Source organism: Perognathus longimembris, chromosome 19 (assembly GCF_023159225.1).
Source record: "Perognathus longimembris pacificus isolate PPM17 chromosome 19, ASM2315922v1, whole genome shotgun sequence".
Lineage (NCBI taxonomy): Eukaryota > Metazoa > Chordata > Mammalia > Rodentia > Heteromyidae > Perognathus > Perognathus longimembris.
The window spans coordinates 7130469-7146704 of record NC_063179.1 but is presented as its reverse complement, the minus strand read 5'-3'; the positions used below and the strand labels follow the sequence as shown (position 1 = coordinate 7146704).

General features: G+C 43.0%; 1 protein-coding gene across 1 annotated transcript in view; it reads left to right on the top strand.

Annotated features, from left to right (window-relative positions):
• Window positions 1-16236, top strand: part of Dnah5 (dynein axonemal heavy chain 5) — a 205526-nt gene that overhangs the window by 35469 nt on the left and 153821 nt on the right. Inside the window, exons 2-9 of the mRNA XM_048368360.1 lie at window positions 5783-5917; window positions 6729-6813; window positions 8555-8715; window positions 9631-9852; window positions 11950-12087; window positions 13006-13182; window positions 14661-14774; window positions 15703-15810. Of these exons, the coding sequence (XP_048224317.1) occupies window positions 5783-5917; window positions 6729-6813; window positions 8555-8715; window positions 9631-9852; window positions 11950-12087; window positions 13006-13182; window positions 14661-14774; window positions 15703-15810 (1140 nt within the window). The remainder of the gene's footprint in view (window positions 1-5782; window positions 5918-6728; window positions 6814-8554; window positions 8716-9630; window positions 9853-11949; window positions 12088-13005; window positions 13183-14660; window positions 14775-15702; window positions 15811-16236) is intronic.

Sequence of the window (16236 nt, the reverse complement as noted above, 5' to 3'; positions counted from 1 at the left end):
AGCTCTATGAATTTAAAAAGGCAAGACAATCCCCTTTTTGCCTTGTAAAACCAACCCAAATTTTTTTTTCAAGAAAAAAACAAAAAAAAGGACAGAATTCTGTAGACAGTCATTCACTTATTTGCAAAATATAATCCAGATCTGGTGTTTGCCTTCTTTCTGCATATTACTAGCTTATAATTATAAGGGGGCTGATCTTCAGACTTGATGATTCTGTTTTTCTTTTCCTTTCCTAACATAGAACTTATTCATTTATCTTAGTTCCCTAACTTGAACCTGAAACGCACATTTTTGTTGACTTCAAGAAAGAGGAACATTTTGAAAGATACAGGATGTTCCTTTTGATTGTTAAATTCATCTGTTTGGGTACAGATGGTTGCATTTATGCTGGAGATGGCTGCTTATGGACCTGTTCCCAGGTGTCTTTTGAACAGTAGTTCTTATTTGGAGAGAGGCTGTGGGGGAGCAGAGAACCCCCATGTTCCTCCCCCCCCCCCCCCCCCCCGACCTCTTTCTCTGTGGACAGACTCTGCGGGAGGTCAGCCCTTGTTTCCAGGAGGGTGTTCAGTGGAGTCCAAGACACAAAGGACCTTTGCTCTCCGATATCTTTTGAAAGCTGAAAGACTGTCAGTTGTGTTATTCTCTGGCAACATGGTTAAATCGACTAAAGTCTTCTCTATTAATCAGGCCCAGACTTGTTTGGGCCCAGGAATACCTTTCACCTGGAGCAGGTCAAATTTTCCTTAGGGCGGTGGAAGGCAAATGACTTTAGGATTTAGTTGGGAAATGGGAAGGGGATGGGCATGTGGGCATCCTTGAGCCTGAACAAATGAATGCCCAAAGCTTCTCACATTATAGTTGTGAAAGAGGAGACTATAGAGATGGTCTCTCAATGAAGTATCAGCCCACTCCTCAGTGATCTTGACCCAGTGGTACTCACCAGTTAGAACCCCTTCACACCCTGAGTCCTTTAGACATGGCTGTCCATTAGAATGCATGGGCCGCGTGCCTGCCCAGGTAAGTCTTTTTTGGGGGTACAAGGCATGGGCCATGCAATTGTCCACTAAGTCTCACTGCACGTTCAGAAATTGGGTGCATGGGAAACAGACTCTAAGTTAAAATTTGGATGATGGGATTGTAGGGGAGAAGAGAGGCTGTGGTGATAGGGATGTCCCTCCAACAGGTTGGGTTGGTTTTGGGGAAAAGTTTACACCTACTAAATGGTAAAGAGAGAATCTTTTATTTGCCTGGAAAGATTGACAGAAGGCAATTAATAAATGAGATTAAGAGTGGCTTGGAAACCCCAGTGAAAACAGACAAGACTCCAAAGCTTGTTGAACCGGAAATTGGCCCCTTCTCTGAGTAAGCGTGTCTCCTGGTGATGGAGGGGGAGGGCGGATTTGTTCAACAAAGGAGGCCTTCAGCAGGCATCCGCAGGAAGGGGTTTAGCCAGCTTGGAGTCTCCATCTCTTCAGGTACCCACTTCACTGAAGAGCTCTTCATCCAGGAAGGAAGCGCAGCACTGCCTCAACAGCTGGGGCCCTTCATCGGGAGGAAGGAGAGCAGGGTAAGAAAAGGCTAGATGAAAACAGTAGCTGGAAGAGCAAAGTTTCTCACCTTTGGGCCTCCCAGCCAATCACAGAGCACATGAGCGCCCTTCCAGCCAATCACAGAGCCCATGAGGCACCCTTCCAGCCAACCACAGAGCACATAAGGAGTGAAGCGCCCTTTCAGCCAATCACAGAGACCGTTCAGATGCGCCAAGGAGCATCTTGGAAAGTGTTGCCAGAGGATGTGTGCCTTGTGGGTTTAAAGGAAAAAGCCAGAAGACAAAGAGGGAGGCAGAAATGAATAAGACAACCACTTCCCACAGTGTCTATAATTTAACACATTTAAATGCGATGTCAGCTCAGCAGGGTAGTTACTTATGCTGCAAATGCATGTGTATGTGACACAGATTGAGTTCCCCAAAGCATAGCAGAACTAAGGATCTACTGGCTGAATTCTGTTCCACAATTATGGATTCTTATTTGGGTGTGCTTTGTAATGAATCCCTTGGTTAATTTACCCATTGACTGTTTACCATAGAGACAGGAAGGCAGTGTCACCAACAATATGTCCATAACCAAAGTCATGTTGTTACTAGAAGTTCAGTGCCGCCAATCAAGCTGGATCCTTGCATCTGGCATGAGAAGAATTCAGTGATAGTGACAGAAAAATTTTATTAGGAAAGAAATATGGCAGAGAAAGAAATTATGCAGCATGGTAATAGATGAAGAAGGTACATTAATGCATCTTCTGGGTACAGATACAAGCATGGAGGTTCAGTGTAGGAACAGTTAGGGGAAGGGAACAAAACCGTGCACTGTTTAGGAGTCCTGATTACAGCATTTTTTTCTTTTTTTTGAGACAGGATCTCACTATCCCAGGGTGGCTTAACTCAAAATCCTCCTGCTTCTGTCTCCTGAGTCGTGGGATCACAGTTGTGTGCCACCACACCTCACATTGTTTGCTGTCTTTCTGTCTTTGAGTGTTCCACATGTTTCAAAGGCCAGTAGGAGATGCCAACTTCAGACAATGAGTCACCTGACTGCTTGCCAATGTCTCTGAGCTCAAGGCAACTGCAGGGCTAAGCTTGTAGATCGACAATGCACAGATCGGATCACTATTTGGCATTTTTCACTTCTTTGTGTTAGTGACAGGCAAAACCTCTCATGTTAGGACAACTTATTAAGTCAGTGCAAGCTGAGACTAATCATTGATCAAGGTATAAGGACTGCCTATGTGTGAACTGTCTTTAGGAGACTGAAAAGTTTAAGGAAGACCATGTTCAACTTCCCATGCTTTTAAAAATAGCTTTTGAAAACTTTTATTTTAAAAACATGCTCATCATTCTTTTTTTGTATACATAAAATTGCTTTGGAAGATATTTTCCTCTGTGACAGTTACATAAAAAATAGAGTAATTAGTGTTCTGTTTTAGGGAACTATCTCTTTCTTCCTACATTACAATATATATATTTCTTCATCTGGAATCTCATAAAATCAGGTCATGGAGTAATGTGTTGGATGGGAGAATCATTTCAGTTTCTTTGTTGGAAGCCTGCAGTGTTTTTTTTTTTTCCCATCTTGACTCTTCCACTTCTCTACTTCTTTTAATTCTTTTCTGGCCACTGAGCTTTTGCTGCATGTTTTGTTTTGGGTTGACCTCTGTGTTCTCAAGCTGTTACAGACATTTGCTACAAACTCAGAGGGATCACTTGGAGATCAGTGTTTTATGTCTCCAGGCCAGGAAGGTAGAAAACAGTTCAAAACAACAAGGTATCTTTCTGGTTTTAGTGACATTTGGAAATGGACTTCCATTTTCTTTTATTTGACTTTATGGCATGTAGACTTAGTGTCAAGACCTTTCTAGAAAAATGGCAAGAATATTGGTAGATTGTAGAGTTTGTGTTAAGACCTTTTTAGAAAAATGGTGAGAATGTTGGTAATATTTTTTAAAACCCAAACCTCTACCTCTTCCTCAACTAAACTGTATCTTAGGTAGTTCTTTAAGCTCAGAGAAATAAATGTAAATTGAATAGGAATAGAAATACTCTTTCCCTCTCTACCTCCCTCCTTTTCCTTTGCTCCTTTTCCCTGTCTTTCTCCCTCTCCTTCTTCCTCTTCTCCCCTCCTCTCTCTTTCTTCTCTCTCTCTCCTTCCTTCCTTCCTTCCTTCCTTCCTTCCTTCCTTCCTTCCTTCCTTCCTTCCTTCCTTCTTTCCTCTTCCCTTTCTTCCCCTACTCTCCTGTCTTCTTTCCAGGTTGCACTCTGTGTGAAACATTCATATTGCAATTTTTACATCAGTAGTACTGTTTACATTTTGCACATACATCTGTAGTATGTCATATCAGTGGTTCTAAATGGCATGTGATTTTATCCCACAATTTTGGCATTGCTTTTATACCTCTCTGGTGGGGAGCTGCTTGCATCTATAAAGTAGAGACCAAATGCTGTTTCCATGTGCAGGAGGGCCCCACACAAGAACAATCAATTGTGTTAGACTGAGGACCTGAATGTCTATCTGTATTTGATGCACTTCTGCTGATTTGCAGTGATTGGTCAGCCTCTTTTGCCTGTGCACTGACCCTTTGTATCCAGAATATCCAACAGTTGAATGAGTGGGTGCTGTTCCCAGTCTCTGGGAATGCTACCGCCGTCCCCTGACTGCCTCTATTTTCTGGTCAGCTGTCAGTGAAGGGGTTTTCAGTTCTGCACCCAGTCCGGCACCTCTCTCTCCAGATTGGAAACTCATGAACGATTCTCTGCGGATCTCAGATGTTTATGATTTCTAATGTATTTCTGCCCTAGTATTTTATAATCCGACTTCTTTCCCAGTTCTCACTATGATTTCTTGGTCCCTTTTTTCAGAGTGCCTTTTGCTATTTCCCTATACATGGCCAATGTTTTTTCCAACTGTAGGCTTAAACCCCCTCCACTGAAGGCTCTTTCTCTATTTTTTGTGCCAGTACTGAGGCTTGATCTCATGGCCCACGTGCTTTCCGTTAGTTGTTTTTTTGTTGTTGTTGTTCAGAGCTGGCGCTCTATCATTTGAGCCACGGCTCCACTGCCAGCTTTTTGCTAGTTAATTGGAGATAAGAGTCTTATGGACTGCTTGCGCTGACTTCAAACCCCAATCCTCAGATCTCAGCCCCTGAGTAACTAGGATTACTGTATGAACCACTGGCACCTGGCTTGATAGCTCTCAGTCGTATTGCCACCTCTCTCCAACCGTGCACTAGACAGGAGGTCCTCTCTTTTGTTCCTTCTCTGAAGAGGAGGATTGGGGACCAATATGTCTGATTTTTCTGCGGCAACTTTCATGCCATCCTGTGGTTTTTACAGCTGTGAGCTTCTTTTTCTTCTTCTTCTTTTTTTAAGGTTACTGAGTTGAAGTTACCACTACAGCTCTGGTATAATAAAAGTTTGTTAAAAGAAGAGATATAGAGAGGCCAGAAGTCACCATTCCTTCTCCCTGTAGGGATTATTGATGAGCATTAAAGGCAGTGTGCTTAGATAAGTAGTTAGAACATAAATGCAAATCAAAGGAAACATAGTTGAATAAATGGTGGTACTTCCATATTGAGTTATTTTACAGCGGTTACTTAGATTGAAGCAATCTGTATGACAGTAGAAAGCAGCAGGAGGCATTGTTAGGGAAGACACATAAGCATATTTTATGATGTGATATAAATACAGATGTGTGCACATGTTTGCACAGAGCATGGAAAGATGTACTTCAAACTGCCAACACTGGTTTTGGAGCACATTTCATTACAGCCAACCACTGGTGGTGAAGAAGTGAGGAGTGAGACTCAACAGTTAACTTCAGTTATGAAGCAGTAGGCAAGAAAGATAGAAGACAAGGAAGAAGAATGTCACTTTAATGATGGAGCAATGCAACATTACCAAAACAATTATTATTGTGTATCTGTGAAATACTTAGAGGTGCGTAGATGCAAGTCCATGAATATTTAGAACAATTGTTAGCGCCAGCAATTTCTGGATGGCAGATGATTTTTATGTCTTGTTGCTTATCTGTATTGTACCTTATTTCCATAAGAAACACAGTGGTATTTCTAAAAATAGAAGATTGTACATAAAAAAACGGGTGCCATTAAGCTGTCTGTTACCCAGATCCCTGAGGCAAGGAAAGAAAAACCCAATTGTATGAAATGCTTACAAAATGAATCTGTTTGAGAACAAGCATTGCAGTCTGACAATTTGATTCCTTTCCTGTAGCAAAGACTGAAGGAAGAGAAGGAAGCCAAGCGGGCTCATCTGGATGGGAGGCATGACTATCTGTTGGCCATTGTCGCTTCCTGTGTGGACCTGAGCAAAGCGGAAGTGGAGGATGCCATTCTTGAGGGGAATCAGGTGCGCTGCGTTGGATTTCTCACTGACTGGATTGTGGAGGACACGAGCAGCTAGGGGCACCATCTTTCGGTGGGATCTTGTGTGGTGCCTTCGAGGAAAAATGCTTGCTTTGGTGTGAACAGGACTCAGAACTGAGAGGGTGGCAGAATGCGTGTGGGGGCTTGCTCATCTCTGTGTTGAATAGTGGGCCTGGCCATCATTGCCGGAGTCCCATGATTCTAATAGCAGCGCCTGTGTCTTAACATCCATTAAAGCTGGGCTTTTCTGTCATTTGGAACCTGGGTTGAGGAGAAAAAGCTCCTCGGGGGTCTGTCTGTCTGTCTGTCTGATTTATTCATTCACTGATCCTATTTGTCAGATCATTAGACATACACTTAACCTCGTGACAGGTGACTACTAAAAGGATTATAGGTAGTCACATGTGTTCTCATGGTGGCTACCTTTAAATATTAATAGTTTCTACATGTTAACTGGGTTTCTGACTTGAGATTGAAAATCATTTGTGTTTAAATCTATGAAATTAGCAAAAAATGAAGAAACAGTTCTTTTTTCCATTTTGAGTATTTAGCAAATATTTCTATGGTTAATTAACTTGTTGCTTTGAGTCATCTTTTCACTGTGGTGAGACATTTGTTCCTTCAGGGATTTTATGTTGGGAAAACGACTCCATTCTATAGGGGGGGGGCACTGGATACCCCTGTTAGAAGAAGACTCATGACAACAATTGTACTTCTTAAAAAAAACGCCGTCCATGCCAATTTAAGTGCGGTTTTTAATGCAGAGTGACGATTTTGCCTTTTCCTTTTTCCAGATTGAAAGAATAGACCAACTTTTTGCTGTGGGGGGCCTGCGTCACCTCATGTTTTACTATCAAGATGTGGAGGTAGCAGAAACAGGTATTGAAATACGACGAGGGGTTGTTGGAGGCATGGCTCCGTTGGGAGAGCGCTAGCCAATGAGTGAAAGTGGCAGGTTCCTGAGTCTTGGCATGAAGAAGAAAACCACTGGGCAACTAGTCAGGCTTCTCACACCTTGCGGGTGCCGCAGACGTGGTGGACAAGGCCGGGGGAGGAGGCTGTTTTCACCCAGGATAGAGGCTGCAGAAGGGTGCGGACGGAACCTACGTACCCCACTTCATTTCATCTGCCCTCTTTATTGCTGTGTCGGCTCTAGAGAGATGATACTTTTATTTGGAGACTTCTTTTTATCATATATTAGTTCATTCTATGTGATTCTGTTCTAAAACTTCTAGGAGGCATCTGTTTTGCTGTTTAACACAGAAATGCTTGCCAGTAAGCATAAAACCATTCCCCCCACCAGTGAACTCTCATTTTGTTTATTTTCTACAGATTCTGATTTAAATATGTAGTACGAAATGACAGATTTAGTTATTTTTCACTTAGGAAAATTTTGCATATCTTTTCTGTGGATTTAAATGGCATGTCCTGTTATATTTCAAGTAGATTAATTTTTTTTTTTTAAGTCAGGGTCTTGCTTCAGAGGCAAGGTTGGTGAGGAATTTACCATTGCCTGCCCCTGACTTCTGGGATTACAGGCATTTCCACCATGCCTGGCTCTCATTTGGGATTATAAGCATTTCCTCCATGCCTGGTTGGTAAATATAATTTTCATGGCCAAACAGGGGCATGCTAAATATACATTAATTCAAATATTCTATATGTCCTTTTGTGACCCTGTTCAAAGAGATGGAAAATAGTGATCTTGGCATATAATATGAATGCACCTTTTTAACAGCTGAAAAAAAATGATGCCTACCTATCCTAAGTGACTGGCATTTCTCCAGTTATCAATGTCACATTTTGTGCTCAGACAGAAAGCTCATTACATTCTGACTGAAAAATGAAAAGACACAAGTTTTTATTTTTAACCTCAGGTTTTAAAACATGAATTCAAAGGGGACATTATTTTCTGTGAACCTGGTTAAGCTCTCTCCTTCCTGTGTACATTCCACGTGCAATAAGAAGGTTTCGCAGGATGTAAACACAAAATCTAAAACATGCTCGGAGAGAGAGGAGAGAGAGGAGGGGAGGGGGGAGAGAGATGGAGAGAGAGAAAGAGAGAGCACAAGGAGAAGTGAGAGGCCTTGTTCTTTGTGAAAGTTGGATTTTGACCTTGACTTGGCCACCAGTTGTCAGTGCAACCTGGGATTTGGGATAGCACACTGCCTTCTGGTGGTTGTGAGTGTTATCTTATTATTTTTGTTTGAAAGTGTTAAACACAGAGGGGTTACAGTTACATAAATCAGGCAAAGAGTACGTTTCCTTTTGGACAATGTCAGGGACAGTGTCAAGGGAAAGGGTGACATTGTCCGAAAGGTTGTGAGTTTTAATAATATAGACAGAGAACCTAGCAGAGATCCTGGGATACAGCATCTGTTTTCTTGCTGCCCCAGAACAACAAGTTTAACATGAACCTGTGCTCTGGAATCCAGCAGATTTTATTTTATTTTTTTGAGATCCCTTGGGGATCAGGCTAGAGATTATGCAAGTGGCAGATGCGTCGGGAACATGCGGGCAAGGCAGTAATGTTCACATTTGCACAAGGAGAACTTCATTCCAAGAGGTGACTGGTGGATAGAAACATGTTTGTGATCTTGAAATGCTTTTGCATTTGTAGGACAAGTTGGTGTTCCAGCAGGGATCGGTCTTGTTTCTGGAAAGATAAGGAAACCTAAGGTGTTTGTGACGGAGGGGAAAGATGCTGCTCTGACCGGAATGTGCGTGTTCTTCATCAGGTGTGACACCTCTAAAGCCATCACAGCCGAGAACATCCACCAGGTAGGGGACAATGGTCTACTTTGAATTACTCCACGCTGCAGAAACTGCGCATAAAGAATCATTCCTTGTGGAGACCACGGTGTGTGTTTGTGGGAGTCCAAAGCTACTTTAAAAAAAAGTAGGTTTTATTTTTGATTGTTGCTGGTTGTGGGGTTTGAACTCAGGACATGGCTCTGTCCCTGAGCTCTTTTGCTCAAGGCTCTCACTCTACCAGTGAGCCACAGCGCCACTTCCAGTTTGTGAGGTGTTAATTGGAGATAGGAGTCTCTCAGAGACTCTTCTTTCCAGGCTGTCTCTGAACCGTGATCTTGAGATCTCGGCCTTCTGAGTAGCTAGGATTACAGGCATAAGCCACTCGTGCCTGGTGAAACAAAGGTAGTGTTTTCTTTTAAGCATTTAAATTAAGTTCTTAATAGGATATATCCTTTAAGTCTTTTGATAAAGAGGGCCTACCTATTGCATATTTTAATAACTTAACAAATTGATCTAAAATTATTTCTGTGTGAACAGCGAAAGTTTGCCTTTTGAAAAAATATTTCCTGTACATCATTTTCCCAAGGACAGGTTTGATGCACTTACAATTTGATTTCTAAAAGTGTATCTCTAACTTTATTTCTTATACAAAGTGCACCATTCAAGTCTTGCCTGTCCTCTAATGGGTGCATTCTTGTAGCAAACACACCACACAGCATTTTCTGTGATGTGTTTTCTGTTTTATTTATTTCATCCGTTTATTTTGATGATTACAGTTTAGGGTGGCATAACGCTAATTTTTCAACCAGGGTATGAATATAACAATTTGCTGGGTAACTTCACTGGATATTTGGTTAACTAACAACATTTTGCAATGGCTTTGTGGCTAAGTTGCCACTGAGGGTAGTTTTCACTCAGAACAATCTCCAAATTTTCTCCCAGGAGGTGAGCTTCAATGTGTTAGATACGGCGGATGGCGGCCTGCTGAACACTGTGAGACGCTTGCTCTCCGATATCTTCCTTCCTGCACTCAGGGCCTCGAGCCACAGCTGGGGTGAGCTAGAGAAACTCCAAGATGCGTCGAGCATTCGGCAGGAATTCCTGAGCTCTCTGGAAAGTTTTGTGGGTGTCCTGTCAGGTGCACAGGAGAGTTTGAAGGAGAAGGTAAGAAAGAATGGGTGGCACCTGTAAAAATGACCAGATTGTCAATGCGATAATATCTGAGTGGATGATATTTCTTATCCCTCGTCTTCATTCCACCATGCTGAAGAACCTTCAGCGATGTTGTCGGCCATTTTCTTCTCTCTCGGGATGCGATGGTTTGCCATGATGAATGTGATGGTTTGCGGTGACGAATGCTTTGGGGCTCCATGGAAATGTTGGCAGTGAAGACAGGAGTATTCCGTGCTGTGCACTGATGAATGAAAGGAGTTTGGAACCCGAGTGGTGTGTGCATGGACATGTATGCAGATGTGAACATGTGATGGTGGGTGGCAAGTGGGGTGAAGTGCTGGCGGTCAGGCGCTGGGAGGAGGAAAGAGAAACTGCTGTGTCTGGAGAGGATGGGTTGGGTCGAGCAAGGCAGCCAGTGCCTTTAAGAATAAGCATGGCCAGTGTGAGAATTGTCTTCACGATGGCGTGGGCTCACAGAGCACAGGAATGCGTGTGTGTGTCTGGAGGTTCTGGTGAGGGAGAGAGAATGGAGACGAGCCAGCACCTGGAAGATGAAAGGTCAGGTCAGGAACGGGGTGGGGTGGGGTGGGGGATGGGTTCTATCGCTATGTAGCTCTTCCCTTCCTCTCCAGACAATACTGATCCTATTAGAATATTGAGAGGAGATAGTCACTTACAAGGCGTGTAGAACTGGGGAGGTGAGTAATAAAGTCAGGATGACGACAGCTAATGGTGCGTCGTATTCACCGTTAACTGTACTGTAGGAAAGGCAAAATGGCAGATGGGACCAGATGGACATTGGCATTCCATCCCCCAAAGTAGTGCTTGCAAATGGCCCCACTTCATGTGGATGGAGTCCTCTTCCACACCCCTCTTTGGGCCAGAGGTGTCTGTGGCCTTCAGAGCAGCTCTTGACGGCGTGGCAGCACGCAGGAGTGCTGGAAGGCTGGGGGTAGTGGTCCTGTAGGAGAATGTAGGACTGAGCAAGGAGGTTAGCTCTGGGGAGGATGGGGCCTGGTGTCTGAGGCCCGTCAGTGCGGACAGAACAGATGCAGAGCTTGGCACTGAAGGTATGCAGAAGCAGCACATCTGGGCAGGAGCGGGCTTGGGAGGCAGGAGCTTGAGCCATTAGAAGTCAGGACTGTTAAGACTAAATCCAAAACCTGTGAAGGAAACGGGAAGCCTGCAGGATGACATCCAAGTAAGCAGTGCTCTCTGTGACAGAGCCTGGAGGTAAGACTGCATCCCCGCCATGGCTACTACCTAGCCATTCTCTACTCTGGTTTTCCAGAAGAAGAGCCTGAGCTTCAAGAAGGGACTCCACGTTGGAGTTTGACGCTGATGAATCACCATAGACTTCCCTGCTCATTCTGAACATGTTGAGATTAACATCCAAGCTGGACTGGGCGAGAGCTGAATTCAGAGATTCACACAAGTTGTCAGGATCCCTTTTGCCTGTAGAAAGATGGTTGCCATCCAATAGATTGTGTGATCTGGTGTATTATATGCGTAAAAACATGGTAGGCTTCTTTATGAAGTCACAGTCCACCTTTCTACCCTGTGAGCTAAAGCAAAGTGCTTGCCCTTGAGCTTATTGGTTGTAAGAACACAGGAGTCTTTTTTTCCTCCACAGTTCTAAGATAGAATAAGTTACAAATTGAGAACTATGTGCTTCCACCTTTTATCTTAATTTCCTCCTTGCTGTCGATACCATTCTCTTTGGTTTTTATAGCTTGTTGAATAATTTCCAAGTTCTTTTGAATTTCCTGGTCTTGTTATGTGTTCTATCTCCTCCTCTTTCCCTCCTTCCCTTCTTCCCTCCTCTTCTCTCTCTATCCTTTCCTTCCCTTTTTCCCTCCTTCTCTCTCTCCCCTCAATTTTAGACCCCAAATTTGATTTGACAATCAGCCTTCTTTTGTAGTACTATATATTGAGTCTCATGCTTCAAATAACCTTTGTGGAGGGAGCAAGGTAGTAGCATAGATTAAAGGATATCTGTGGATCTAAGCATTGACCAAAAAGTGTGTGTGTGTGCTTTTAATAACAAAAAGCATCATATTAATATTATTCAGTCTTCACTTCAATTAGGTGAGCCTTCAAAAGTGTGACATAGTTGAACTGAAATCCCTGAAGGGACCTATGGACTACTTGGCTCTAGCGAGCAGCCCGGAGACTTTGGAGAAAGTAGAGGCCTGTATGAAAGTGTGGATCAAGCAGACCGAGCAGGTAATGGGAAATGGAAATGGGTTTCAGTTGTTACATTAAGGATCTGGTCAGAGGAGGATATCTATTATGATGTTCCTACTGCTGACAACCTGGCAGTGTGTACTTAAAAAGATGAGAGGGTCAACATGGCTTTCACCTGTGCTGGAGAAGGGTGAAAGGTTGGGAGAGACAAGGGAGAAGGATGAAAGGAGCGACATTGGTCAAGGTGTATTGCACACATACACTACTTTGTAGCATGAATGGCAACTACTCAAAGATAAACATAAATTAAAAAAAATAAGAAGACTGAGAACCCTGAGGTAAAATCAGATGCATCACATACTTGAAAAACTGGAGGACTGGGGCTGGGAATATGGCCTAGTGGTAAAGTGCTCGTCCCGTATACATGAAGCCCTGGGTTCGATTCCTCAGCACCACATACATTGAAAAAGCCGGAAATGGCGCTATGGCTCAAGTGGCAGAGTGCTAGCCTTGAGCAAAAATAAGCCAGGGACAGTGCTCAGGCCCTGAGTTCAAGCCCCAGGACTGGCAAAAAAAAAAAAAGAAAAACTGGAGGACTATGCTTTCCAAATGTTTTTTGGATTAATTCCCAGTAAAAACATGATGAGTGTTCTAATTCACTGTGTCCTCCAAATGAGAACTTGATCTTTAAACCTTTTGGAAAAGTCCAGAGCCTCCACCAGATGCATCTAATAAGTAGGTTTTAGTTAGTACAAGTGGATTCATCTTTTGTTGAAGTTTTACGAATGGGTGCATGTAGAGATAGAAAGACGTCATCATTAGAAGCGCCTAACCGAATTTAAAAAAAAATCTATTATGATTTTGGTAGTGTGATTTATTTCTATTGCCTTCCGCTTGCGTTGAGCTTTCATTCCTCCAGCCCCATGCAGTTCTCCATATTCTTCTCTGCGTTGGCAGGTCCTTGCTGAAAACAACCAGCTGCGGAAGGAAGCTGATGATGTCGGACCCCGAGCGGAGTTAGAGCACTGGAAAAAAAGGCTCTCCAAATGTAACTACCTTTTGGATCAGCTGAAAGGCCCAGATGTGAAAGCTGTTTTGGCTGTGCTGGCTGCCGCCAAGTCGAAGCTTCTCAAGGTTCTCAGCTCCGATTCGTGCCTTGTAACATGAGAAGGAGAAGTCTATGTCCATGATTGCATAAAGTGATTAGGGAGAGCGTTATTCTGTTGTTGTGAAAAATCTTTCCAGACTGATGCAGTATTGCTCTTATGTAAATTTGAACACTATGGAAATAATCTTTAGACACTTTGGTGGCTTGTACGAGTGTGTGTCCTATAGAGGGCATTGCACATAACTAAGCTACAATGATAATGAAATGACACACACACGTGGGGTGAATTCAGACCAGCCAGGTGTAGTAACGATGGCAACTTTCCTGATCTATGCTGGTTTTTTGGTCCTGCTGTGTTAGTTTATGTGGTAAAACAACCGCAAAACGTAGCCACTGAAAACAGCAAACACTTGCCTCGCTGTGTGTGGGGGCGAGCGGACACAGGTGCCGCAGAGCTCAGGCGTCTCAGGAGGCGGCAGCACAGCGGTGGCTTGGCCCGAAGGTCCACACGGGAGGGTCTGCTTCCCCGCTGGCCCCTGTGCGGCTTGCAGAATCCAGGGCTTTGCTGGCTGCTGACCCAAGGCTTCCCTTAGTGCGCTGCCCCATGGACCCCTGTAGGGCAGCTTACCACAGGGCAGCGACCTCTGTAGGCAGGACCAAGGGAGAGAGTGCACCTATCAGGAAAGCTCTGTGAATGACTCCTGGGGTGACATCATCCCTTCACTCCCTCCATCAAGTTCATGATCAAGGGGATGAGACGAACCAGAGCGTGAATCCGAGGGGATGGAGACGAGAGGAGGACGGCTGGTGCTAGGATAACAACCCGTTGCTGTTTGCATAGATATTTCCTCCAATTCATGAATATTATTCAGATAGTAGCAATTGTTTTAGATTTAACTCATATCAGGGCTCAGTGAAATATATAAGACCATTCAACGGGAATATTACCAGTAGAATTTCCATGAGGTGTTATGGGTTCATTTGTGCTAGATCATTTCTTCTTATTTATTTATTTTTTACATCTATCTGTTTCGAAGTTCCTAGCTCAGAGCACAGCCCTAACGTATGATCGACAGTGAATAAAGAAATAATAGCGATATTAGTCAGTGTGTAAAAATACAAGTCTGTGGATGGGGTAGGGGAGCTCAGATCGAAAGAGAAACAGAACAGAGATGTTGGAGAGAGGTACAAAGTGGGCCCAGGGGGCAGAGCTGGGGGGAGGCGTGGGCTTACAAGGAGATGCCCACGCTTTGTGTGCTCTGCTAGCTATAGAATGGGGTTTATGGAGGCGGTCTGGAGGAGAGGCCTGTACACATTCACTCGGGAAATTAAATTGCTTTTTAGCATAGGTTGTCTTCGCAACCTTTTGGGATTCAGTGTTGTGCAGGTTGCAAAGCACACTTGTAAAGTCTGACCTAAAGCACCTGCCGTGGCCTTAGAGGGTCTTCATTGGCGTTGTCCTGCGAGGAGTGGCATTAAGACTGCTGTCTTGTATTCTGCTTAGACTTGGCGGGAGACGGATATTCGAATCACTGATGCAGCCAACGAGGCAAAAGACAATGTCAAGTATTTGTACACACTTGAAAAATGTTGTGATCCTTTGTACAACAGTGATCCTGTGAGTTCATTTCTGCTCCTTTAGTCAATTCACAACCCTTTCCACACTAGCTAACCTCAATGCTGAGCTTCGGTTCATAGATATTACAGTTGTGGGGAGGGGCTTAGAAAAATCTCATTCTCAAGACCATACATTCACATACACAAACAGACATATATATTATGTCTGGCTTAATCTATCTATCCATCCATCCATCCATCCCACCCACCCACCCACCTATCTATCCATCTATCTATCTGTCATGTATCTATCATCTCTCTTTATCATCTATCAACTATTGAAGATCTTAAGATGTATTATATTTAAAGCTTTGTTTTATATTAATTACATTTTTGTCTTAAATGTGTCAGTTGACATTCTGGATTATACTTCAAAATAATGTGGAGATAGTCATGAGTTGGTGTTTAAAAATTATTTTCTAATTTTTAAAAAAGTATCTGTTGTGGCTGGGAATATAGCCTGGAGGTAGAGTGCTTGCCTCGCATGCATGAGGCCCTGGGTTCGATTCCTCAGCACCACACAAATGGAAAAAAGCCAGAAGTGGTGCTGTGACTCAAGTGGCAGAGTGCTAGCCTTGAGCAAAAAAGAAGCCAAGGACAGTGCTCAGGCCCTGAGTTCAAGCCCCAGGACTGGCAAAAAAAAGTATCTGTTATTATTTATTACAAAACCAATAGCTAACCTCTTTGTCATTGACAGCAAGTTTATGTTTCTTGTGTGGAAATAGAACTTGATTAAATGTAGTCACACATACATACACACACATAAAATAGCAACAGCAAACTTTTTGTTTAATATATTCATATCAGGCATTAAGTACTTAGAATTAAGATTCATCTAGGCTAAGAAGATGGAGTGATGAGGCTTTTATAATTAGAATTTTGCTGAATTTGGTGGTTTTTAAAATGAAAACATTTGTGATACCTTTCAGATATCCATGATCGATGCTATTCCTATTCTCATAAATGCCATTAAAATGATCTATAGTATCTCTCACTACTACAACACCTCGGAGAAGATCACATCCCTGTTTGTAAAGGTAAGCATGGAGTGTAGACTTGGTGGAGGGCCACATGTTTATCTGGCAGAAGTCAATTTTCTGATAATTAAAAATTACCATCTTGGCCTGATCCAATATCCGTGTATCATATATATGTTTGGTGGTGGTACTAGGTTTGAACTCATGACCTCACACTTGCTAAGCAAGCCCTCTATCATTGAACTACTCTACTAGGCTGCATCTTATAAGTTAAGAAGAACTTAGTCCATCAGTAGAGATAGAATTAAATTTATATGAGAAGTGAATTCTGGCACATAAAGCATTATTTCCCAAAGTAATGACTATAATAACTATTTTGTTATTTATAACATAAAAGCAAAATAAGATTCTTTTGGGGATTTCTTTCCTTGTGTGATTTAGCATATCCATTTTTCTTCTGGTAGGCCACTTTAATTAAGGAAAACC